General features: G+C 47.0%; 11 protein-coding genes across 11 annotated transcripts; 6 read left to right on the top strand and 5 right to left on the bottom strand.

Moving 5' to 3' along the window:
* Positions 1–832: 832 nt before the first annotated feature.
* HD556DRAFT_1398875 (uncharacterized protein) lies at positions 833–1363 on the top strand. Its single transcript, XM_041303773.1, has 3 exons — positions 833–1065; positions 1122–1273; positions 1341–1363. The coding sequence occupies exons 1-2, from the start codon at positions 906–908 to the stop codon at positions 1226–1228; spliced, it is 267 nt and encodes an 88-aa protein (XP_041156389.1). The 5' UTR covers positions 833–905; the 3' UTR covers positions 1229–1273; positions 1341–1363.
* Positions 1364–2331: 968 nt separating this feature from the next.
* On the top strand, positions 2332–3073 carry HD556DRAFT_818360 (mitochondrial ATP synthase g subunit-domain-containing protein). The gene is made up of 3 exons (XM_041311722.1): positions 2332–2655; positions 2715–2941; positions 2990–3073. Exons 1-3 carry the CDS (start codon positions 2439–2441, stop codon positions 3038–3040), a joined length of 495 nt encoding a protein of 164 aa, XP_041156390.1. The 5' UTR covers positions 2332–2438; the 3' UTR covers positions 3041–3073.
* Positions 3074–3248: 175 nt separating this feature from the next.
* HD556DRAFT_1433777 (inorganic phosphate transporter) lies at positions 3249–4146 on the bottom strand (the record flags this gene model as incomplete). The annotated part of the gene is made up of 7 exons (XM_041305256.1): positions 3249–3325; positions 3383–3578; positions 3635–3703; positions 3757–3776; positions 3829–3865; positions 3922–4031; positions 4098–4146. 7 exons carry the CDS (start codon positions 4144–4146, stop codon positions 3249–3251), a joined length of 558 nt encoding a protein of 185 aa, XP_041156391.1.
* Positions 4147–4370: 224 nt separating this feature from the next.
* On the top strand, positions 4371–6353 carry HD556DRAFT_1244026 (uncharacterized protein; the record flags this gene model as incomplete). The annotated part of the gene is made up of 4 exons (XM_041298412.1): positions 4371–4679; positions 4729–4860; positions 4902–5050; positions 5102–6353. The coding sequence occupies 4 exons, from the start codon at positions 4371–4373 to the stop codon at positions 6351–6353; spliced, it is 1842 nt and encodes a 613-aa protein (XP_041156392.1).
* A 3469-nt stretch (positions 6354–9822) lies between these two features.
* Positions 9823–11683, top strand: HD556DRAFT_1398948 (mitochondrial carrier). The gene is made up of 9 exons (XM_041303774.1): positions 9823–9974; positions 10024–10393; positions 10448–10511; positions 10566–10736; positions 10789–10885; positions 10935–11003; positions 11057–11126; positions 11182–11245; positions 11298–11683. Exons 2-9 carry the CDS (start codon positions 10228–10230, stop codon positions 11344–11346), a joined length of 750 nt encoding a protein of 249 aa, XP_041156393.1. The 5' UTR covers positions 9823–9974; positions 10024–10227; the 3' UTR covers positions 11347–11683.
* On the bottom strand, positions 11451–12502 carry HD556DRAFT_1433780 (RNase P subunit p29-like protein; the record flags this gene model as incomplete). Its single annotated transcript, XM_041305257.1, has 5 exons — positions 11451–11683; positions 11739–11840; positions 11898–12061; positions 12116–12393; positions 12452–12502. The coding sequence occupies 5 exons, from the start codon at positions 12500–12502 to the stop codon at positions 11451–11453; spliced, it is 828 nt and encodes a 275-aa protein (XP_041156394.1).
* A 174-nt stretch (positions 12503–12676) lies between these two features.
* On the bottom strand, positions 12677–13773 carry HD556DRAFT_1398956 (Isochorismatase-like protein). Its single transcript, XM_041303775.1, has one exon. The coding sequence runs from the start codon at positions 13624–13626 to the stop codon at positions 13003–13005; it is 624 nt and encodes a 207-aa protein (XP_041156395.1). The 5' UTR covers positions 13627–13773; the 3' UTR covers positions 12677–13002.
* A 1017-nt stretch (positions 13774–14790) lies between these two features.
* HD556DRAFT_1244001 (thioredoxin-like protein) lies at positions 14791–15652 on the bottom strand (the record flags this gene model as incomplete). Its single annotated transcript, XM_041298411.1, has 4 exons — positions 14791–14918; positions 14977–15286; positions 15340–15410; positions 15466–15652. 4 exons carry the CDS (start codon positions 15650–15652, stop codon positions 14791–14793), a joined length of 696 nt encoding a protein of 231 aa, XP_041156396.1.
* A 207-nt stretch (positions 15653–15859) lies between these two features.
* Positions 15860–19052, bottom strand: HD556DRAFT_1398967 (SPOC like C-terminal domain-containing protein). Its single transcript, XM_041303776.1, has 19 exons — positions 18877–19052; positions 18616–18813; positions 18445–18562; positions 18283–18391; positions 18126–18228; positions 17993–18076; positions 17760–17941; positions 17607–17709; positions 17421–17555; positions 17322–17376; positions 17183–17271; positions 17005–17133; positions 16839–16947; positions 16695–16787; positions 16531–16637; positions 16383–16478; positions 16272–16331; positions 16197–16217; positions 15860–16145 (listed from the first exon to the last, which is right to left on the bottom strand). Exons 1-19 carry the CDS (start codon positions 18940–18942, stop codon positions 16059–16061), a joined length of 1944 nt encoding a protein of 647 aa, XP_041156397.1. The 5' UTR covers positions 18943–19052; the 3' UTR covers positions 15860–16058.
* A 53-nt stretch (positions 19053–19105) lies between these two features.
* On the top strand, positions 19106–20724 carry HD556DRAFT_819128 (uncharacterized protein). The gene is made up of 6 exons (XM_041311724.1): positions 19106–19372; positions 19427–19552; positions 19607–19955; positions 20021–20214; positions 20265–20534; positions 20599–20724. The coding sequence occupies exons 1-5, from the start codon at positions 19157–19159 to the stop codon at positions 20418–20420; spliced, it is 1041 nt and encodes a 346-aa protein (XP_041156398.1). The 5' UTR covers positions 19106–19156; the 3' UTR covers positions 20421–20534; positions 20599–20724.
* Positions 20725–22637: 1913 nt separating this feature from the next.
* HD556DRAFT_1244097 (pyridoxal-dependent decarboxylase) lies at positions 22638–24238 on the top strand (the record flags this gene model as incomplete). The annotated part of the gene is made up of 3 exons (XM_041298418.1): positions 22638–23013; positions 23064–23804; positions 23856–24238. 3 exons carry the CDS (start codon positions 22638–22640, stop codon positions 24236–24238), a joined length of 1500 nt encoding a protein of 499 aa, XP_041156399.1.
* Between the last annotated feature and the right edge of the window lie 29 nt (positions 24239–24267).

The following is a 24267-nucleotide window of genomic DNA, read 5'->3' on the forward strand; positions in this document are numbered from 1 at the left end:
TGCGACGTTATAGCCCCATGGTTGTGAGAGAGCGAGGTGGTGGCTTGAGGCGACAGGGAATAGAACAGCGGCACTTTGAGGCATTTTAGAGATTGGCCGAAACAGGCGACCTTGTAATTCAACCTCTTCTGTTTTGTTGTGACTTACATGTGAGACTGCAATAGGCTCGCTGAGAATTATCCAAGCGGCCGCATCGCACATATGCCGGTTATATGTTAGGTCGACAAACTCCGTGGAATCTTTGACAGAACCCCTGAATCAAGGCAATCATAGCAAGAAACACCCAAGGATGACATTGAGAATGAGTCGCCGGAAAGCTTTTGCGGTGTCTACATCCATGACCGCTTTGCAGGTTCGCGACTTCGGTCAACCAAGGCATAATTCCCATGTCGATGGTGTTCATCTTAGCGATAGTAAGGTACCGGATGGAGGCATATCCAACATGGATAAAACGTCCGTCATGTTCACCGCTCGTTCACACCCATCCCTCGAAAATGACCGGAGTCGGAGGTTCGTGGACAGCTGGTCGAATGACATCGGTATCATGTCGGCAGCTGTGGTGGTATGCGATTGGCTTGAGCAAGCGTATTAGAGATTCGCTTATCATATTTCCAGCACTCACGTTAATTGGATAAGAGGCAAGTAGGCCTAACCGATATTGACGAAATATCATGCGAGTCCTCATGACCACCAGGTTACATGTCATGTATCAGCAATCCAGAAAGTTTTTTATCTTTCTCCTTGTGATCTCCTTAGCTATGTCAATCGTGTGCGCACTTGCTGGCGTAATATCGAGCAGAAACGTTACAAAGGATAAGCGCTTAAGCTCTAAAATGGATGCTTAGGTACATCAGGCTTATCAGACAAATGAGAGTATCTTGTCCTTTGTGGCACCTATCGATGGGATGAACACCATGCCTTGGATACTCTGTGTTGCATCGGACACCCTTGCACTGTGCACTGTGGATTGGTGTAAAACACTTCCGCGAATTGCGACGAATAAACACAGGAGATTCAAGTTTCACGGTGTGAATTTTCTAAAACTCACTTCGCGTACCTTACAAGGTGAGCTTGTAATTTCAATGTATAGCATCATTTGGAACGTCTTGCAATCCACCAAGTTCCCTTGATGCTCCACGGGTGGGCATTACCAATATATTCATTGACACTCGACATCGGTTACGGGGTTCTGACTGGATTATGTCCAAATATATGGAACAGGGAATGAGATATCGAAATGGCTAGGAACGAGGATTCTTTCAATGGCGTGACAGTAAGTGAACACAAATGAAACCTGGACGAAGTTAATGGACCCATCTACTGGAACATCTCTTCCGTAGCGAATGACGTGATCCCACATGCCTCTCAATATATCCTCATGTGGAGATCACAGAATTAGACGTCGTTAGCACAAATCTAGAGTCTAGAGAACCGGACAAGATTATATCTCGTAAGCTTTCGAGAGGAAGAAGCAAGATTCATGCATTACCACATTCGGCCGAAGCCTCATTATGTCGAGGTGGTATGGAATCAATGGAACATTCTTGAAATGCTGCGAAGAACGTGGACTGAAAGGGATACAGCGGTGGTTAAAGAAGGTGGTCTCGTGAGGGTAAGTAAAAATGCACTAACCTCAACAGTCTATTCCTAAAGTGACCGTGAGCTACGGTTATGACGCAATACACCCACGTACCTGTCATCTTGGGGATCAGAAAATAGTCCAGAAGCTGATGCAGCAGCATTCAGGGTTGCTCGAGCTCCACGAGCTGCATAAAGCAGATAGAGCAGATTTCCAATCCTGGTCTACGCTGGTCGACATCTCGAATACGATAGAATTTTTACAAAACCAGACGTGTGGTAGATGAATACCCCACGCCAAGAATGGATATCACACTAACGCTTAGCACGGTGAATCACGAAGCACACCAGCTGAATCACTTGACTAGGAATTGTGAGCTGCGTCGCTTCGATCATTGTGCGCCTACACATGCGGGTCGACAGTCGACAGTTAACTTGCATGGTAGAGGATTAACGGCAGGCATGACGCACGAGATCAAACTCATTGTGCAAATGGACAAGACGTGCTGCCTTGCATTGTTTTCTTTTTCCAGTTTGACCTAACAGTTGTTAGATTGATTCGAAGAATCACTGGCAAGATTATTCTGTAACATTTAAGAACTCTGATCAAATGGAGATCACAGTGCAGAATATTTTTAGGTATATGGAGGTCTGCACAATGAGCACAAAACGTCACATAATGCTTTCTGCATAGTAGTACATACCTGTTCAAGTTGTGTTCGAGTCGTAAAAGCGCGTCGGACATATCCGGGTAAGGGTAGTTCTGCCAAATTTCCCACCCTCTTTATTTCCTCAGCGTTGGCCTCCGTGTCGTGACATTCCTTTCAGTAGTTTACTCAACCTGCTCGGAGACACCCAAAATGCGGTCTACACTCTCCACATCTGCCTTCAGACAGGCTGCTCGTCCCCGCCGTCTACCATCTCAGTATTCACGCTTCGCCAGCTCAAACGCGGAGACAGCGCAGAAGAAAACCCAGGACGCGCTCGGGTCCGCCCAAAAGACAGCGGAAAAGCTTTGGGAGAGCTCGAAAAAGTTCCTTGGTCCCCTCGGTGAGCGTGCTGGAAGCATGCTTGGATGTATGTCATTCCGTGATTTTATTCTTTGCAAACATTGACGTGGCTCTGTTTGTGTTTAGCATACCGTCAACCTGTGATGTATAACTTGTCCGTTGCACGCGAATTGTTGAAGCAGGTTTATGTGGCGGAGCGTTTGCAACCTCCCGCCGACCTTGCAGTAGTGAGAAGCGCATACTCAACATTATGGAGCCGTGCTAGCAGCCAAGCATATTGGCGAGGGATACTCAGTTCCGGGGAGTGGGTCAAGGTTGCCATATACGCTGTGGAAGCATACGGTATCTTCAAGGTTTGTTTTACACTGGCTTATGAATTTACAATTATTAACTGTCGACAGATTGGAGAGATTGTCGGGCGGAGAAGCATCGTCGGATACAACCTTCATTAGACACCACATTATTTATCATCGAAAGCATGTCATAATGCTCTACACCGATTCTATTGCATAGATATTTCACATATCCCAAGATGATGCTGTGTCCCGTCCTTCAAAATCTCTATGACAGATGGTGGGTATGTTGTACCACATTGACAAGTCACGGACGATGATATAGATATCCAAGTCGCGTATAGCAAGGGAATATATAGTATAGACTCTAATCCTCCTTCTTTGCACCAATCTTCTTTTCTGCTTCCGTAATTGATGCTGCGTCTGTTTGAGGACCAGCGGCAGCTGAGAACACAATAGTTCATTGAGTGACATGACAAGTACGTAGGAAAATTCACGTGCCTCCGAACATTGATGCAGCCTTGAACGGTCTCTTGAGATCACCCTCTGCGGGCTTCCCAAGAATGTGAATAGCAACAGGCTTTGCATCGTATAAATTCTTCAAACCCATGAGGGCTTGAATGAAGAGAGGCTGGGTGTACTTCATGTACAGATGGAAGAAGGCCATCATGGCGACACCAAAGTACGCAGCGCGAAGCTATAGAAATTGCAAAATAAACCCAAACTCCTTTTTCTTTCAAAAAAGTGACGTACAAGTTTCGACGTTTCGGACAGGTCATAGTCGCGGACCGTCGTAGTCACAAGTCCTCCAGAGTCGGGCGACTAATACCATGTGAGCCTAACGTGTTCTGCTTGCCATATGAATGGAATGTTACCATGGGATTTTGAGCATCGACTAGTACAAACGCTCAGATATACAACGAGGAAATTTTAAGATACGAACTGACCGTATTTCAAGACGGTCTGGTCATTCTTCTGCCTGACCTGTGTTATCGCACATATTCAGATGCCACGTATGTGTTCTAAAAAATCCTGCTAACCTTGTAGGAAACAAAGAAGTATGCACCCAAGATGATGACTTGACTTGTAACATAACCTATCCGCACATAGTTGAGAACCTCCGGGTCATCGAATGGAATCCGACGGGCAACTGAGAACACGTCACACGAGTTAAACAAAAGTCAGTAGCCTCCGGAACGAGATGGTATATGCTGACCTTGCATCGCACCAAGGGAAATGACGATGTTCTGTATTCCGGAGTTCATTTTGGTGCTGACTAGGTAGTCCTTCGAAAATGAAGTTTGAAGAGTTTGAGAGTCCGGGTAAAGCTTGGAAGGCGGCGTGACAACATTATGTGACATGCCTGCGCTTGTGACAAAGTGTCACATGTCCTGTTTAGATGACGTCAAACTCCGTGTAATAACTGCATAATAAAGCAGACTAGAATTCAAAACTCCATTAAATCTCTCTTCTTGAGCTCTGGTGCATGATGTTTAACGAGGCTACAACCGTATCCCGTGCGACCTCTCTTTCGCGTGCCAGCAAGCACGGCTCAACGGCCTCATCGCGCAACCAATCTCTCATCAAGAAAAACGTTGCTCCACAGGATCTCCGCCCATCTGATATTCTTATCGAGCGATTTGTCTCCTGGAAAGCTATTGTGAAGCAACTCATCAGTTACTTTGAAGGCGTCGCCGACATCGAGAACAACATCGCCAAGGAATACACAAAGCTTGGCGCAGTAATTCAAGTACCTTTCCGCTCAGGAAATCAATTTCTAGGTGAAGGAGGCCTGCAGGTATGAGGATCCTTGCTAGATCCACTGTATTTCTCAGACAATGGATCAGGACGTATATTACGGCATTCGCGACAAAACACGCACCATTGCCGACCAACATGCAAACCTGGGTCGGACCGTCGATAGCTCCATCGTGCAACATCTACAAAAACTGCACGCGGAAATCAAAGCGCACATAAAGGTGCGTACTCTGTCTGAATAGTGTACGTATCACACCCTGAGTTTGGCCAGAATGTTCAAAACGACACTGGTAAATTGGCCACCAGTGTTGCCAAAGAACGCGAGCTATCCGGAAGAATGATCGGTGAACTGGCAACGAGTGTCAGCATTTTCAAGAATACCCCAATGGGCGTGACTAATAAAACTGATCCGTGAGCACTTCAAGGCTTCCTGCGATGAGATGCACTTTTGACGTGTCGCAGTTATGTTGCCAACATAGCAGTCATGAGACAATTGCAAAAACAGGTTCATGAAGAAAATGCTCTTCAGAAATCCATCATAATAATGCAACAGAATTCTGCCCACTTCGAGGAAGGAATTGTACGCGCCATTCAGTCTGCTTGGCAAACTTATGATGAGTGGCGATCTCGAATGACTAATTCGGTGCAAGATACGTGGCATACTATGGGTCGAAACATGGTCTCACTTGCGCCCGACCGGGAGTGGATATCATTTTCAGCCAGGTCTGACCATCTTCTTGATCCCGAGACCCCTCTGCGTAATCCAGAAACCATTCAGTACCCCTCGAAAGAAGACACCTCGGTCATAGCCGTGCATAACGGACATCTTGAACGCAAGAAGAGGTTTACGAGGACCTATCGCGAGGCTTACTATGTCCTCACTCCTGCAGGATTCTTGCACGAGTTTGCGACGTCTGACCCATCTCAGTCAGGCAGTCAAACTCCAGTATTTTCATTATTCCTTCCGGCGTGCACGCTTGGCCCTCCGTCAACGCCGTCTTCGAAGTCTCACAAGTTCCATATCGAAGGTCGCAAAGACGGTACGGGTACCACTAAACATGGCTCTTTCAAATTGCCTATGACGGGTGGCCAACACGCTTGGTCATTCCGTTCTCGTAGTCATGAGGATATGATGGAGTGGTGGAATGATGTCAGAATGTTATGTGCCCGTTATCTTGTCGCCAGCGAGCAAATGGACCGCGGGGGTCCAGTTGAGGCAGCAGTCCGTTCCGCCGGATATATCAGTGACGAAGAGGAGGAGGAGGATGGATCTAGCGTTGAGCAGGACCAGGAAGATGAAGATGAGGATGATCAGTATGAAGATGCTGACGCTGACGCTGTTGTTGATGATGACGAGGAGGATCATAAGACTCCGCCTTCTTACTCCAACCCCGCCAAGAACTCTTTCAATGGTACACATCAGGATGGCTACGCGGTAAGTATCTTGATTTTGGTCGAAGTGTCCGCTAATGATCTTCCTGCTCAGCCAGACAAACAAGCGTCGTCGATGAGCCACGACGACAGCATGGCTTCGTCACGCCCAAGCAGGCGTCAGCAGGAAAAGGCACCCGAAGGACGACCTCCACATGACCGACAATCATCTAATACTGTGGGTCAAGCTCCTAGTGAGCACGACGAACGTGGCTCTATGCCTAAGAACGGCGAAGCTGGTCCCGCACCAGTGGAAAGCAAATTTAATGAAGACACGGAGTGACCGAGCAGCGGCATGACGGCTATCCTCCACAACGTAACTTAATCAGCAACCAATCATAGCTCATCGAACCTGTCTCTTTACTTTATTGTTTTCTGTGTATTGTCAGTTAATTCGTACACGAGATTGTTTGATCTATTTAACACACCTGAAACCCCATTAGAAACTGGTGTACCTATTGATGTTATCATTAATACATTAATGTCCATGGATTGAGATCAGCTGCATACTATAAGATCAGCATTTAATGACAACCATCAGAGACTTTCTTGGGAGTAAGGTTGACGCTACAAGTCCCCCACCGTCCAAGACATAAAGGGGATAAAAATGCCTAGGTTCATCCAAGTCAGGATGATAATATATCACTTTCCGTATGTTTTATATTGTGTCTGCTAAACAACTTTCTCACAAGACTTTGCGCGCAATTTAAATTCCACCACCTGGTACCTGCCGCCCGGTCCCTGAACTATGAAGTTTGGAGTGATCCAATGACAGGCGAGACGAAAAACAGGCCATTTCAGCATGGCGAAATCACTCATTACTGCGATTATTTCAGCATGTACTAGAAGTTAATATGGTGGGCCGATAAGTATCCTTTCGATATATATTATTATATATGCATACCTCATTCCCTCACGATGTTGTGCTCCTCAGCGTCGGGATAGCACTAGTGGCAACTAAATCTCACAGATTATTCGACATGTGCTAAGTCCTAGCGCCGACGAGTAGAAACAGTGAGTTTTGCATGCTTTTTATGTACTGAGCTGCTTTTCATTTCGGGTTAGTTGTCTACCTCCTTATTTAGAACACTCTCACCGATACCAGCTTATTGTCAATACATTGACTTGATTTCAGGTCACGGGTCCCCTTCAAGTGATTCTTATTGTTTTTGTGCTGATAGGCTGAGAGATGCTTCGATTACCTAAGCTTCAGAGGCTTGCAGAAGACAATTGAACCGGAACTTCGCTACACGCTTCCGGTAAACTTTGTGCCTACACGCAAACTTTGATCTGCCTTGGCGATGGACCGTTGCGAACGTATAAAATGTCGTGATTATTTATTATTTTTGCCCTAGGTTTATTCACCCGTGTTCGACCTTCAGAGCAATTGCGCCGGTACTGTTTGACTCTGTTCAAAAGCCATTCTGCGTTCATGGACGCCTTCACTACTATCACTGCATTTTTTACGACTTCTCAGTTTGAGGAGTCATCACCTATTACCTCGGTGCCTACGGATGAGGAATCCAGTAGCAGCAGCGGAGGCTCATACTGTGTGGTAGCTTAAGCGCATCCCTGTCATCATAACACTATGTAACATATAGGTAACATGTTATTGAGTTCCGGTATGTCTCCCTATAAAATCATCGCGCTGATCACGGTCCTCATTCCACATCGACAGACTCTACGAATGATTCATTCTCATGAACAATGTCATTTTTATCCTCAATATCACCACAAGCACTCTCGTCAGCAACATTATGCCTCAAAAATTTTGTTCCGCGGATGTACACATACCATGACATTTGTACTCTGCATGCAACCATCGCACAGCATCTCTTCGTTCATATAATTATTTTTCTTTTCGTTCTTGTTTCGTCGCATACCTTCATTCATTCATATCTCCAGCAACTTTTTTCGGGGAGAGAACACTTATTTTCGTTGGAGTATATATATAGATTGTTGCAAATTATTGTGACGTCGAATCGATTGCTCTCCTGAACAATAGACACCAACCATTCCTGTTGATCTTGGCGCGGCGAGCGGATCCTTCTGTCAGAGGCACCGCAAGCTAGTGGTAAGCAGGTGCAGGAGCCAAAACGGCATTGCGAGGATGCCAGCCTACACGGTCACCTCGTCTGTGTGAAGTATACCTTCAGGTTGGCAAAGTTATCGCGGATACTGTGTTCGAGCACCATGTTAGTATCTGCTTCCATAATCCAACTTGTGGGTCATAATTAATGCGAACCGCGGAGAGATTCTTACTGGGTCGATGAAAATACCGACGGGCCGTTTCAGAATGCGCGCTCCATTCAAGGTCACCGAATTCTGATCGACACTGGCAAGTATGCGTGCTCCATCAGAGACCTGGAACCACGCATCCATAACCGCATCGTCTATTAGCCTGTTCGGAGTTAACGCCAAAAGCCACTTTTATACTAGTAGGATGTACATCACTCCTAAATCTGCTACGCCGTTCCGGAATAGCACTTACAACGCTGTCATAGGTGTCGTCAATAGTCGGCGTGGCTTGACCAGAAATCGCATTAATATCTGACCATGCCAGATGTCAGCCTATAAGTTCTAACTTACATGGCCATAGGAGAAACTAAACCTTAACTTGCTCACGGGTCTCTGGACACACGCAAATAGCACAAGCGGTATAACGCTCGGAGGCTTTTCCACCGGTTTTGAGAGCGTCCCTTAGCATCAAGTCCTAGAACCCTAGTTGGATCCACGTCGTGCACGCTTGATGGAGCTTTGATCCACTCGTCCTACTTCGTGGCTAACTGCTCTATTTTCTGTCAAGCCTGCTCCGCACAAGTCACAGAGGATGCCCCAGCGTTTTGCATGGCCATATGCACGTTCTCGCTGAAGTCAATGACAGTCGTGTCCGATGATGGTCTTGCGGAAGTTGCTTGTGTCACTCGCGTTTCGTAAATAAGACACGTTAAAATAATGGTGTCGAATATAAGAGCAAATTTAGAGGGAGAGTCCATGGAATTTGCTCGATGATAGACACTAGCTGGTTTCTCCAAGCTTGCCGATTTGAACCAAGTAATGACGATATGAGGTCTTGAACGCTTGAGCTGTCATGTCGGATTCGGAAGGAACGCCGCATCGGTAACTACCGGATGGCTCCTGGTCGACGTCACTGACCTACTCCAAATCATCGTTATCTCTGCAGTTCCGACCGAAAGGCTCAATCCTCTAATGCCACGTGTTTGATGGTGGCGGTCAACCTTAGGAACCTGAGGAGTAGAAACACTGTTCAGTGTCTTCAATGCGTTCTTTAAAATCATCTTTTGCACTATATTATCCTGATACAAGCAGGTTCCGTTTTTGCAAAAGAAATAGGTCAAAATCTAAGCCAGCGCCTGATTCATCACCAGAATTACTTGGCCGAATTATTAATATGCTTCGAGGCTGTTATCAACTCTCGGTGGCTTTCCAACGAACTTCCGACTCACTAGGCTATCAGTTTGTTTGAATGGTTAAAATCCGTCACTATCGTCGAGAGTTGGTGAACCGCCCGGCGTCAGAAATTACAATGACTCATATTTGTAGGCTTCGTGCCAGCCATCACTGCTAATTTTAACCTGACCACAGGTTTGAAAACGTGCGACTGTGAATTAGTACCGTACGTGACACCAAAATCACATTTTCATCATCTGGAGATGTACTAATGCATAAACAGTTAGCTCGGAAGAATGCGGAACACGACATTGGTATGAGCACTGCCAGCACTCTCTCCGTATACTTCATTCCGCCTTGATGCGTTAGTAGCCATTGATCATCTATAAAAGCACGACGTGGAGAGCTAATGAAGTATTCACCGGTTTTACTAGTCTTGAGAAGTCTCTTAAAATGACCAGCAAAAAACCCACCGATGCCACCACTTTCTTTGGTATCCCTTTCACGCTGATGTCAACGTCCTCACTGACTCGACCAATCAGTCGATTTCATGATGGGAGGTACTGCAGCTGCTATATCGAAGACTGCAGCCGCTCCCATTGAACGCGTCAAACTTCTTATACAGAACCAGGGAGCTATGATTGCTTCCGGAAGGCTCGACCGTCCCTACAAGGGTATCGCTGACTGCTTCAAGCGGACGGTCTCGGAAGAAGGGGCTATCAGCCGTGCGTTGTGGACTTCATAGTATGACTGTTCATGATCTTCATTCTCAAACGGGAACAGTGTGGAGGGGCAATGGGACAAATGTGCTGAGATACTTCCCCACCCAGGCCCTGAATTTTGCATTTAAGGACACCTTCAAACAAATGTTTGGTTTCAAAAAATCAGAACAGTTCGGTTTATGGGTTCTTGGTATGTAAAAGGTTCCTTTGAGTCTTCGAATAAATGACTGAAACGAGTTGTCAGGAAACATTGCCAGTGGAGCAGCTGCTGGAGCATCTTCCTCTGTATTTGTGTATTCCCTTGACTAGTACGTCCATGACGTTGCGGAATACAGATAGACATGTACATTATAATGATGCAGCGCCCGCACACGATTATCTGCCGACGGCAAGAGTTCCGCTAAAGGAGGCCAACGCCAATTTTCTGGTTTGATCGATGTATACAGGCAGACCCTCCGTGCCGACGGGGTCGTTGGCTTGTACAGAGGATTTGTGCCCAGCGTGGTTGGCATCTGTGTGTACCGAGGCCTCTAGTGCGTTTACAATTCTTGCTGCGGCATAAATATTTAATGACACTTTGAACAGCTTTGGAGGGTACGACACAATTAGAGACACGTTGCTAGTAGGGAATTTGCGTGGTAACTTTGCTGCATCTTTTGCCGTGGGCTGGATGTGCACGACAGTGAGTCGACAAGTATATGGCTAAGCTGGCCTTGAACATAAGTCTCTAGGGAGCGGCATTGGCTGCATACCCACTTGACACCATCAGGAGACGGATGATGATGACGTCCGGGGAAAAGGTAGACCATCTTCCTCATATACTGAGCACGTCTCGACCTATCAATGGGTGTAGGTACAATACAGGTCCTTTATTGAGGCCGGAAGGCATATCGTAGCCAAAGAGGGTGTAAGGTCATTGTTCGGTAGGTCAAGTGCGCTGAAGCAATATAGTTAACGATCTGACACGCACGATGGAAGCTGGGGCAGGCGCAAATGTCCTTCGTGGTGTGGCCGGCGCGGGTGTGCTATCTTTGTACGACAAGTATGGCTATCCTACATTTACTTGCTATCTCTAACTCCAAATGCTTCTGCAGATTCCAGGAACTCGCTTGGGGAAAGGTATACCAAGCTGGATCTGGTTGACAGTGTATCGGAGGACGTGCGATGCAGGAGAAATATCGCGGAGCAGTTATCGTAGTTGAGAAGACGCTTATCAGGCGCCCATGTCTTCGACCTTAGAGAGTAATTTATAACTCGATTGTTTCCTTTGCCTTGAACTTCCGACCCGCACGATCTGCAGATCGAAAACAGAATTGATTGCCATACAAGTCAAAAGCGATATGCGGAGCATCCAGGACAGTTCCTGAATATTGACCACTCAACGCGGAACTGACTGCTTCAACTGGCTCGAATTGCGTTTGAAGCAATGTGGAGTATAGGGGAACTGCCAGCGTGAAAATTGAGTTCTGTTTTGGGATCACTGAATCTTTGCGTTACAATTATACTGAAAGCAATAAATGGGAGTACTTATTCACGTTTGAGTTGATCTTTGCGAGTGATTACTTTGAAAGCATTCTCAGTTTCGTGAATCACGATACCAGACAAGCCGACTAAACAAGGATTCTTGCTCTGACGAACTGAGAAGTGAATAGAACATGTAAGCATATGAGTGAATAACGACTGAACTTGAATACCTGTTAATAGAGAACCGTGGAAGTCGGCCTTTACCAGCTTTGGGTGCATTGATGATGCGTTCGGCATTGCTTCGGCAACTGGAACGGAAGATGAAGGTGGAAGCCCTAAAAGTTCAGACATGTATCCCATCCACAGCTGATGGAGTGGGAGGAATAGATCAAATCTGCAGATAGATAGTCAGCAGACAAGTGCATAGCACTCGAATCCTGATAATCACTTTTGTGCCCCATTCTCAAGCTTCCAGAGGCCTTTTGCGTCTGTGGGTCTCCGTCCTAGCGCAACTATTTTTCTCTTCTTCTTTTCCGATTTCCTTCTTCCTTTCTTTGCGTCGTGTTCTTTCAGTACGTTGCTCGCGCGAGCAGGGTTTTCCAGAACGATGTGCCTATTCTTAACACGACTCGTGTATATTCCTTGTGGATCTCCTGATTGTGTGAGCGAGGCCTGGATATACGTGGGAGTGAAGGGTGCATCGGTGCTAAGCTTCACTCGCTGATTCTGAAATTAAACATTTTAGGTCAATCCGACACAGCCTCGGAGTGAGAGATGAAAGCACCGTTCTGAGAGCCAGCGGTTTGTATGGATCAACTTGGGTTAACGTGGACATGTTTGTGGACACAGACACCTGGCAGTGAAAACTTAGACTTATCAGTGAGTCACTACGTGGAGGGTGATTAGCTTGAGGTTAAATTAAGAACTGTGGAAAGTTGCAGGCGCGACAACTCATGGTACGCAGCTGACTCGTCGAAATCCTACTCACCGCTGGCCGCAACGGAGCAAATCATTTAATCGCACTCACGTGACATTTAGTTATCATATTTTTGTAAGTATTTAACAAAGTAATAATATCGATACCAAACTGATGACCAACATGCCCACTACCGTGACAGGGCCATCATCCAAACCATCATACCAGCCATGCAGGAGCTTCTAAACGGGAACCAATATCCAACGGAGTAAAGCTTCAAGTTATTGTGAGTAATCAGCTCTCCTCGTTGAAGTACGAGGCGTGGACCAGAGAAAAACTCACAATGCAAATGTCAAACTACCATGATGGCCGGAAAGGGGGCGAAAGTTCTCAGCGATCACTCCCGCCAACTTTGCGTGTTACCGGTCGCTGAACAAGTGCGGCACATCCGACATGCACAGTAAGTTGACCCCAGCCTCCTCCAACTCCGCCTCTATTTCCGACTCCACATCACGGGCGATTGTAACCATGCCACCGTTCCATACTTCAATGCGATCGTAGGTTGCGTGTGCTTCCTTGATCAAGATAACCGTGTTTCCTCTACCCAAGGCTGCGCTGCAAGTAGCGCGCACACAGTAATCGCTTTGCATGCCGACGACTATGAGTTCAGCGTCGCGTGGTATAAATTCTGCGAGTCTTGTTCCAGCAAATGCGTTATTTTTCAACTTGTCGATAACGAACTCGTGCTCAAGTGTTGGAAAAACGAGCTGCCAGCCGGGGGAGTTCGGTGTGTCTGGATCACCTGACTCTCCGGAGTTGCGGATATGAATGATGCGAGGTGGCTGCTTTGCTGAGCGAGCACGGTCGAGGATATGTTCAATATTCCGATAAACAGTCTCAGAAGAGGGGATGCCGCCTTCTTTTGGGCTGCTGAGCATACAAACTTGCACGTCCAGGAGTAAGAGGACGCGGCAAGTGAGGCTTGGTGGACTTTGATGACTCGGATGCAGGCTGTGGCGATTGTCAATGGGATGACGGGTCATGACATGCAATTGAGAACGAGAAAGTCACGGACATCCCAAGATAATCCAATGCTTTATATAGACACCGACCGCAGCCGGGGTGAAAGCCTTTAGGCCTTGAGGCGACAGGGCTGGGATGAATTCGCAGGGGTAATGGTTTGGTAATGGTTATCGCATATTTAGCTCTATTTATCAATCAGGAATTATTGATCGCGTGACGTCACGCGATCACCATAATTACATAATACACAAGCAAATCATCCCTCCAATATTGACTGAAAACTCTGAACCCCAGCTGGTATTTTCAGCAAAATTATACGACATTTTCTGCGTGTTTAATTGGTTTTTATATACAGTTGCATCAGAGTCCGAAGCCTCTTTGATGGCGAATGCCTCGAGGAAGGGGGATGCTTAATTACGTCAACATGGCTCCACTTTACCAACTTGGTAGGTCATCATTACTCCACCAATTGCAGAGGGACTGAGTACCGTAATTGAATGATCTCACAGCTGAGCCCCACGCAGACCTGCGAAACCAACGGAGGATGACTGGAGTATCGATATTTTCATTTCTCCGTTCCGTGATCTTTGTTATCCCAAGCCAAAGATTGTGACACTTTCATCCTTTCAAGCCGGAACTCTTGTAAACATTAATGATACGAAACGTGCGACCTTACCGCGAGGTTACATGGCCTAAAGGATGAAATGCCTTCGCAAGGTCCCAGTAGCCAATTGTCCATCGATCCCAGATGCATGCTTGCAGCATCAAATGATCTGAAATGGTGAATTGTTTGAGGGAACCCGTTCAGGAACAAAAATATTTCAGGCAAGGCATAAGCACATTGGTTAGAATGAGGTGATTAAGCGCAATGGCCGGCAATGTGCGGGAGGCGCTGTTCGTGATAACTTGTGTTCGTAGTCTCCGACGCGCAGGGATCGTTTACAGAACTGTTCACCGAATAAGCGACCTTCTCTTGGCACTGCACTCCTCTTGTGAGAATAATCATCCAAGTATGAAGCTAACTCACATGTCTGACGTGCTTGTTGATTCGAATTCGATGTATGCGCATGGTTTGCAAAGTTCAAACTCTCTTCAAATCAAATTAATGCCATTTCTATCGCATGACAGCAACACGGTATTGAGAAGGGTTAAATTTTTATCAATAGTACACACCAGCCACATAATCAAGTCGAGAAAACCGCTTCGAACTCCCCCGAGTCCTTCATCTCCTTCACTACATCCAATCCTCCCACAAATTCGCCTTGTACTATGAATTGTGGGAAGGTGGGCCAATCGTTCAGTCTCTTGAGACCTATCCAGGAATCAAAAATCAATTGAATTGATATATTTCAAAACCTGCTTAAACTCACCTTGCCGCACATTCTCGTCGCTGAGAATGTCAAAGTGAGTGAATGTAACATCTTTCTCCCTCAACAACGCTACGGCACTCCTAGAAAAACCACACCGAGGCGCATTTGGCTCCCCTTTCATGAACAAAACAACTGCGCTTTGATTCATGATACTATGCATACGAGCCTCTAATTGTTCGTCTGTCTCAGAAGACGGAGGGGAAGGAGGATGAGAGGTCGTTGAAGAGGTGTTGCTTTCCAAGTGCTTTATGATCGCTTCCTTAAGCTGGGCCGCATCTCCGCCTTCAATCCGGGCAAGTAAAGCATGGCCCTTTGACGTTCACTTAGTCACACATTCAGGGAAAAGATTTTTAGAATACTGACCTGAATGACCAAGCATGTCGGAACGGAGTTGATGTCAAAGGAGTCTGATATATCCGCCTGCTCTTCTGCCTCTACCTGGTGTTATGTTGTCAATCTCATGGTGCCTGATAGGGTCCCGAGTAGTACTTGCCCTAAGTGCGAGTAGTGTTGGATATGCCTTTGCTAACCCTTCCACAACTTGGTTCATTTGTACACATGGCTCGGCCCAGGACGTCCAGAAGTAGATTAGTGATATACGTTTGAGATCCTTTGAGAGCAACTCTTGAAATTGTGGGGTGCTAGGGATATCAACGAGATTCTCAAGTGTGGACATTGATTCGCTGATCAAGTGAGACTGGTGAATCGATGGTTGCTCCGTTAGGCGTGAAAGCGAGGATGAGCTAACTATCGATTGAGACGACTGCCACTGCCACTAGTGCTGTGAGATCAAATTATGACTGATCATCTGAAATGGCGTTATCGGAGCTAACTCGGAAAGTGCCAGCATTCAAGGCTACACAAGGGCACTCTCAGAGGAGACACTCATCGAAGCGACAATGCTAAGACGCAATCAAGCGTCATGTATATACGAGGATATTATGTAGCTGAGTACGAGTACAAGAATATAGGCATTCGACAGTAATTTCCTAGAAAGCTGATTCATAACACAGATGCACAACCGTAAATAAGAAAGAAAGCCGACTTCCTTCTCATTACTTGGTGAGAGTACCTGTGATTGCTCAGTGAGCATCCAACCAATCGCCAACACGTTCAATTAGTTCGGCCTTTTTTCCTGACACCGGCTGGCTCTTGCTCTTGAGAAAGTCCTAGGAGGAAATGAGTGGGATGAAGCTTGGTCAGGGACAGCCAGATGATACCTTAAGTTGATCCACACGGAGCTGCAGGGATGTTGAGATCAGGCACTCAGTCGGATCATTATTCAAAGTACCCACCTTGGCCAAGGCACCAACCTCGTGTTTACTGCGGATTTCCGCCTCGTCAACTGATACGTCCTGCATGATCTGATCAGCAGACAGTCTCGTCACACTAACAGGTGGGCGTACAGCCTTTCTTTTGGATCCTGTGGTTACGGGTACGATATTCGCGGATTCGTCCGTCAAAAGAACCCTCTTCCACTCCTTCATAAGATTCCCAGCACGCTGGTGCAAATTTAGATCGGACAACGCCAACCTGTGAATATAATCCACGCACCTTGTGAATCCCATCATATTTCGGACGTGTAAGATCCTCAAAGGCTTCTGGATCAAATTCTTCACGGAAGGCACTTGCTTGTAGCTGGGCATTATGATATGCAAGGGCTGCAAGCACAGGTCAAGTTCATTATAGCGAATAACTCGGAAGGAACTCTGACTGACCAGGATTAGGATAGGAGTCCGGTGGATATGCTCCGTCCTTGACACATAGTTTGTCAATCCAAATTCGTGCGGCATCCTTTAGCTCATCCGGCGCTATATGCGGTAATTTAGCTGTAGGCTAGAATCCAACATATCTTGGCATACCTCGGAACGCTTGATCCAGCGGTGCTGCTCTAATATCATCGGCAAATGGCAAAGGGATAATATGAAACCCTGCAGGCTCGTTCCATCCCCCTTCTTCGCCACTTTCTGCCTAGTTAGGCAAAGGCACAATCGGCGCACAATAAAAAATAAAAAATACGAAGCTTACTTGCGGAAGCATTGCGCAGAAAACCGGGGCAGCGTTACGTCTTGTAAGTGCCAGGACAAGACCGATCTTCTTCTTCTCTATCATTTTCTTCAGGAGAGCGGCGAATGTGCGCTTGCTTCCTGAGTATTTCTGTACTACCTAGTCATTTCGGGACAAGCTAAACAAGAAGCAAACGTACTAGTTCGTCGGGGTAGATGAATACAGAGTGTTTAACGTTGTCCTCGAAGGCCAGTTCTGTACGATCCTTGAAGCCAAGTAGCTTAATGCCTGATGGTTTTATGTGAGAAACAACCTCCAGGCTGATATTCACAACACACCTGGTTCAAGGTCCAGCGTGCGGAAAGACTTGATCTCATCTGCGGTATAAAAGGGCTATGCGAGGTTGGCAGTCAAACAAGAGAACCGATAACACATACTCTTTTCCCCGATGGAACAGCTCTACAAACAGTATCAACACCTTCACCTTCGTCGTCGCTGACATCCTCAACAGTGGCACCGCCGAGAGCCATCCCATAGAGCATCTCGGTTTTGTCCACTTCCGCTTGTTGATCCTATCATGAGAATGGTCAGCACCAGCACAGGGTACCAAATTAACGCAGCACCTCGTCGACATACACCGTACGGCTATTGGCTACTTCCATGCGATCGCCCAGGTCAACGAAGTACTTGTAAGTGCCTTTCCTCTGTTCTGTAACCAGCCCGTAACTGTAGAAAAGTATGTTAGAATCTAGTAAGCTGACAAAAGAATCACTAACCCCTTGATGCTAATCACGAATCCGTCCGCTAGTTGGAAAGGGATGCTGAACATGGCACGTTTCGGCACCTCATGAAAACGCATTTGAGACAGAAGATCATCGATACGCGTGATGGATATAGATTCAGGAAGGACGCCAGTATCTTCGTCTTCGTCATTCAATACGTTTGGCAACAGGACGGACTTTGGAGACCATTAGCCAACTATGAGAGAACCAGTAAAGATGCTTCTTACCGAGTAAAATTTGGACGGCTCGAATGGCTTTTCAGGAGTAGCGATGAAGAACGGTTCAATTTGAACCCCTGATTGTGTCAAATCCTTATAATTCGAATTAGCTATCCGTGCACTTGCACAGAGATAGACATACTAGAAGGGTGGTTCGAGCCGAAGTGACAAGCTGTTTGCTTCCTGGGTGAGGATTGTCATCGTCTGTGATCAGAAAAACGCGTTTTGAAGCTGTCTTCGGTGCTCTGAATGAAAAGGGTAAGTTATGTTACGTGTTCATGATACTATGTCATGTTCACCCGTCACGCAAAACCCAGTTGCAGCTCGTGAATACATCACCCATGGGCATTTTCTTCCCTTTCAACGGAGGAAACGTGGATTTGAGTAGATCCGGATCTTCTCGAGCAGCTTGGAGCACATTGTTGAGTTTCAAGCGTTACACGACAGTCAACGCGACAAACCATCTAACAGTTGAATAAGTTCTTGGATGGCTGGTGCACTTATGATCGTAATGGGCTGATAAACGAAAGAGTTCTTCTTGATTTCTGTAGCGTGATTTTTTGTCTCAGAAGAGCGAGTCTTCCATGACCAATTGTGAACAAAGACTCGATGTGGTACAGCGCAAACCTCACTGTATTGAATAGAACAATGCCAACAGAATCATTTGGGCCTACTATGACCTTCTTTTTCTGGATCTGCATGGCTGCTTCAAGGGCAGTGAGCAAGTGAGATGTTTTGACATCTTCGTAATTGGGGTCATCCCGAAGTTCATGCATGGACTCTGAGCAATCAATACAAAAGAGGATAACATCACGCTTCCCCTCGAAAAACTAGGGTAGATTGGGGTGAGCCTTCTGGACGATGACGGTCCTGACTTGGCAGGAAGCACTCACTGCGGCGTCCTGTAGCTCTTGTTCTTCTTCTTCGTCGATGATGTTCCAGTCGTCGAATGGAGGCATCGTAATGTGAATAGAGTTGGCTTCTGTTAGAAGCCCTTTTATGCAGGTTACAGTTCCGAGCCAATGTGGTTAGAGTTAATCGTCCTCGTCAGGAGTCGCGTTCAATAAGGGTGAGAACGTGGCAAAATGTCAGGTGAGGAACGCGTATTACGTAAGGGATGCGTGATTTGCAGAGCTCATTGTTGTGTACGACAACGTACGATACGCTATCGATATGCCACCAAACTCACAAACTAGGCTTTTGCCATTGAGACAGATTGAGCTGCCCATTTTGCAAGTCCCCCCGGAACTGAAAATCCGCACTGATCAAGATGTGGAAGACTGGAAATCCACCAAGGGATATGCAGATTATTTGTTGTTCCTCCGCCGACTGAGCGAGGCAGTGGTTGACTACACGCTTCCACTAGTGAACCCCAAAAAACAGAGCCAGGTCCGCAATTATGATTGCGTCATCATTATCTGATCCATTATGTTTTTTTCTCAGGAAATCGACCGAATACTTGCTCTCCTGGATACCTTGAGCGACTGGGTTGATGAAATCCCTCCCCTTCAGACTCCTCAGCGTTTTGGTAATCTTGCGTTTCGTACATGGGGTGCTCGCTTAGAGGAGGCGAGTCTCATCGGACATGGGTGACAATGTCTCACTGCAATGATAACATTCTAGCGCTCTGACGAGCTTCTTTCAAAATTGCTTGGCGAGAAGTTCGCCTCCGCTTCTCCATATCTAAAGCCCTACTTGCTCACGTCGTTTGGATCGTTCCTGAGGATGGATTACGGGACTGGTCATGAATCATCATTCGCTATCTTCCTTCTTTGCCTGACCCTTATACGCTTTGTAAAACCTGAGTCAGATGAAGAGCGACATTTGGTCCTCAGCGTTTTCGTACGCTATCTCCAACTGTGCTGGAAGCTCCAGGATGTCTACAAGTTAGAGCCCGCAGGGAGTCATGGTGTTTGGGGACTCGACGATTACACCTTCCTTGGATATATCTTTGGAAGCGGACAGTTACGAGGCATGACAATCCACTTTCTTATTTTGTCCATTTTTCTAAAAAATTTATATGACTTCTTACCACAGACCAGACGGATATTACTGTAGCTTCCGTCTTAAACCCCCCGCTTCCCCAAAGCAACTTATACTTCATGTCCATTACGCGGATTCATCAGGTCAAACATGGTCCGTTTTACGAACACTCCTCTCAGCTTCACTCAATCGCCGTTGGGGTTCCCAATTGGGGGAAAGTTCATAATGGATTGTTCAAGATGTATGAGGTGATACCCTTTATTGTCCGTATCGGACCTTTTCATTGAATCATATTTAGGCAGAAGTTCTGGGCAAGAGGGTAGTAGTTCAGCATCTACCCCTGGGCGGGCTGATGGAATGGGATACCCACGTCGATCAGCGTCACGCGCCGTCAATGTCGCGCGATGCAGCTGCCACCGCGGATACCCGTGCTCCTTGGGCACATCCTCGCTAGTGATCGAGAAATTTATCCGACGGGTTATACAAAGTATGTCAAGTAGATGCGGCATGCGTGGGGGGCCGCGTCCCTATCACCTTTACGGAATATCCTGGGACCCTCAATTGTTTCGTTAGTTTCGCTTGACCCTGTCGCCATGGAATGTTCTGATCTGTCTGTCATACTTTTCGTACAGTGGCCAAAGGACTGTCCGAGTGGCAAATATGAGGGAGACCTTACGGCGTACAAAGGGTATGAATACTAAGCAGCGCAAATCTCCATCGCAGGGTTGCTGCGTAGATAGTGGTCACCCCCTTTGATTTCATTTGCGGTCGAGAATTACCGACGCAGACTAACACATGCAATGGACATAATCGCTATGGCTATACGGCTCCGTTAAACGACCTCGACCCGGGTTTGTGTAGGCTGTGTACCCTGGGGACACACTACGCTAACCGAAGCATTCCCTCTCCCTCACTGCACAAGGTGGCGCATTGCCCAAAACGACGTTATTTGTTTGTCCGGACGATTCCTACGAAGTATAAGGACGGCGCCTTTTAACCTAAAAGCATATGGGTCGAGTCATCGGTCCGTTGCTTGCGCTAAGATGACTTTGGCAAGTACGCCAGATGGGGATTTTGGGGCAATGACGCGACCACGTTCCTTCCCGCCAACAACGAGGCTCGCGAAGGGAACCGATGCAGCCTTCTGAAGGCATTTCTAAGGACAAGCTCCGTTCGTTGCTGTGCATAGCATCACACCCAAGATGGGAGAAACGGGAAATGACGTGACTCAGCAGAAAGACCTACTTGTTATGGACATGTCAGAATCAAAGTTCAGGTCTCAAACGGGGACATTCTAACAATTGTACCATGTTGCACAAGAGCCGGTGGGGGTCATGGGAATAGTCTCAAATAGAAGACCGTAATAGCTGAGGAGGGGGTGTCATCGCCTCCCGATCGGGGAATGGAGTTCACGAGAGCTCACGCTGCCCTGCAATGGCAGCTCGCCGAGGAGGGCGTAGTTTTATAATCGTGGGGAGAAACTTATCTTTGGTTACCTCGCGTTCCGTCAATAGAGGGAAGAGGAAGCGAGATCTATACTGATCTCAGCTATAACGGACCAAGGCGACGAGAACACGCGGCGAAGAAGCGTTTTCGACGGAAAGCAAGGAACACACCTGTTTATATCCTTCTTCTCTCTGGGGTTCTGGCTAGTGTGAATCTAGGTTCCATCCTAGTAGATGAGCTACTAGGGTACGCCACAAGCTCCACGCTAGTGTAACGCAGTAGATCGACGAAATGCATGTGCTCTTTGATCTATTCGGACTTTAGATCAGTAATTACTAAATTTAAATTATACCAAGTCCGAACAACCGACCAACGTGATAACCCTATGTAAATTTTCCACCGAGGAATGCTTCTAAGACGCAAATCTATTGTGATCTTGTCATAGAAGGTCCTCGAAGAAGCTGGAGTATGAAAAACGCAGCAGCGGTGTTATGACAAAATTGAACTACGTCACGCGCCGACAAGAGCTGGATGGCAAGCATTACGTAATAATTTAGGTACACTAGAACTTCCAATGGATCATCCAAAATTTCTCTCGATTCAACCAGTCATTGGCAATTTTATAGACCAACCGCAAATCCGCCTTTGCCAACAGCAAATCGCGTATCTTCGCTGTAGTCGTCGTAATAGCGACTCCAGAGACTCTCGGTATCATCATTACTGATCAGGAAAGGAATAGTGATCTCCGCCTCTTGACCCTCGAGTACGTCCTTCATTTTTCTATTGTATCTTAATATATCATCCAATACTAACTCTCCACCGCATTGCCAGGTGGTCATCTGTTCGTGGTAAGCTAAAAGCTCCATGCTGTGGTGGCGTTTTGATTTTAAACCTCGGTTCAGGCGAACCTCCTTGACAGGACCCTCTTCCTTCCTTCGCCTACCTCATTTTTTCCACTCTCGTCTCAGTTTCCTTTTCGATTGACTTTTTTATTATTACCTTACCCTTCAAGCCTTTTCCTCGCTGGACAGGGAGCGAGGAACCCATCACTTACTGAAGAGACCCTTTACTGCCGTACTAGCCCGTGGTTCCTCTGAGACCAGCGGTTCTGGTTCGGTAATTCGAGGTTTTGAAAAGAACTCCAGCCATCCACACCGGCTGCGCTCAAAACTCCGTTATTGACAAGTCCGATCACCTAGTTCTATCATCCGCGGACCATCTTCCGATGGCTCAGGTTGAAATTCTTTCTGCTTTGAACCCACTCGACCACTTCATTTCACGCAACTTCCAAAATTTCCCTGGAAATTTAGACGCCTCTTTCGACCCCGTGGTCCAGGATCTGTCACCATTGATTGACGTAGCAACCAATGACACCGCAGGAGAGAACCGGCTAGATGATGACAAAATATTTTCTTCTCTACCTCCGCTTTTTAGGGGACACCCGGAAATCCATCTCCGCAAAGGCATCATAGATGCCGCAATGCGGGCTGGGGCGAACGAGGTTGATGCAGAAAGAGCCTTTTTCGTGGCTGATCTCAGCCAAGTATATCGCCAACATGAGCGATGGGTGAAGAATCTCCCAGAGATTGTCCCACATTACGGTCTGTAGCTCGCCTGGGATGATTCCTGTAACTTCTGACCAAGTCCTTAGCGGTCAAGTGTAACCCGGATCCATACGTTATAAGGCTTCTCGCTGCTTTAGGGGCTGGCTTTGACTGCGCATCCAACGGGGAAATCTCCCAGGTCCTCAGCATTGGCGGTGTCGATCCATCGAGGATCATCTTTGCCAACCCTTGTAAAGCCACGTCTTTTGTGCGGAGCGCTGCAAGAGCCGGTGTCAACACTATGACGTTCGACAATGAAGATGAATTGTACAAAATTGCACGCGCCCATCCGGGTGCCAAACTTATCGTTCGTATTCTCGCGGATGATTCCAAAAGTATCTGTCGGTTCGGTATCAAATTCGGAGCACCCCTTGAGGCTGTTCCCGGCCTCTTGTCGAAGGCTAAGGAACTCGGGCTAGACGTGATTGGGGTCAGTTTCCACGTTGGAAGTGGCTGCTATGACCCAACCACCTACGGGGATGCCATCAGGCGCGCCCGGGACGTTTTCATCATGGGGTCTCAAGCTGGTTATCAGTTCAGCCTGCTAGATGTCGGCGGTGGCTTTGAAGATGCACGATTTGAAGCTGCTGCATCTGTTTTAACCGACGCCATTAATCAATACTTTCCTGACCGAAAAGGTATCAGGCTAATTGCCGAGCCTGGCCGTTTCTATGTATCCAGAGCATTCAGTCTTGCTGCGAACATCATCGCACGCAGGGCGCCAATGATAGAGAGTTCTTCCGAGCCCTTGAATGCGAAGCCAAGTTCGGATGAACCAAGCGTCATGTGTACGTGTATGGCATTCTCATACTGTGACTAAACTTACACTGGTGGGGCAGACTACATCAATGATGGCGTGTACGGGGCGTTCAACTGCATCATGTTTGATCACCAGACCGTGAACCCCTACGTTCTTTCCCTTCACGGGTCGTTCCACATCTCTCCCTCGGAGGCTTTGTCGCTGTGCAGCGTATGGGGGCCGACGTGTGACTCTATTGACTGCGTGTGCAAGGCAGTTGAATTGCCAAGCGCACTTCAAATTGGAGACTGGCTTGGGTTCGACAATATGGGGGCATACACTATATGCGCTGCGAGCCAGTTCAACGGATTCAAGTTCAGCAACGTGATCTATACTACCAGCAAGGGTGGTGGAGACGAGGCCCGGCGGGCACTGTGTAACTTTGCTGCCAAGGGATATGGACACGGCGGTGGACCTTATTAGAATGCATATGCATATATAAGGGAAAGGTG

Source organism: Suillus plorans, assembly GCF_016647745.1.
Source record: "Suillus plorans strain S12 chromosome Unknown HD556scaffold_60, whole genome shotgun sequence".
In the NCBI taxonomy this organism is placed as follows: Eukaryota; Fungi; Basidiomycota; class Agaricomycetes; order Boletales; family Suillaceae; genus Suillus; species Suillus plorans.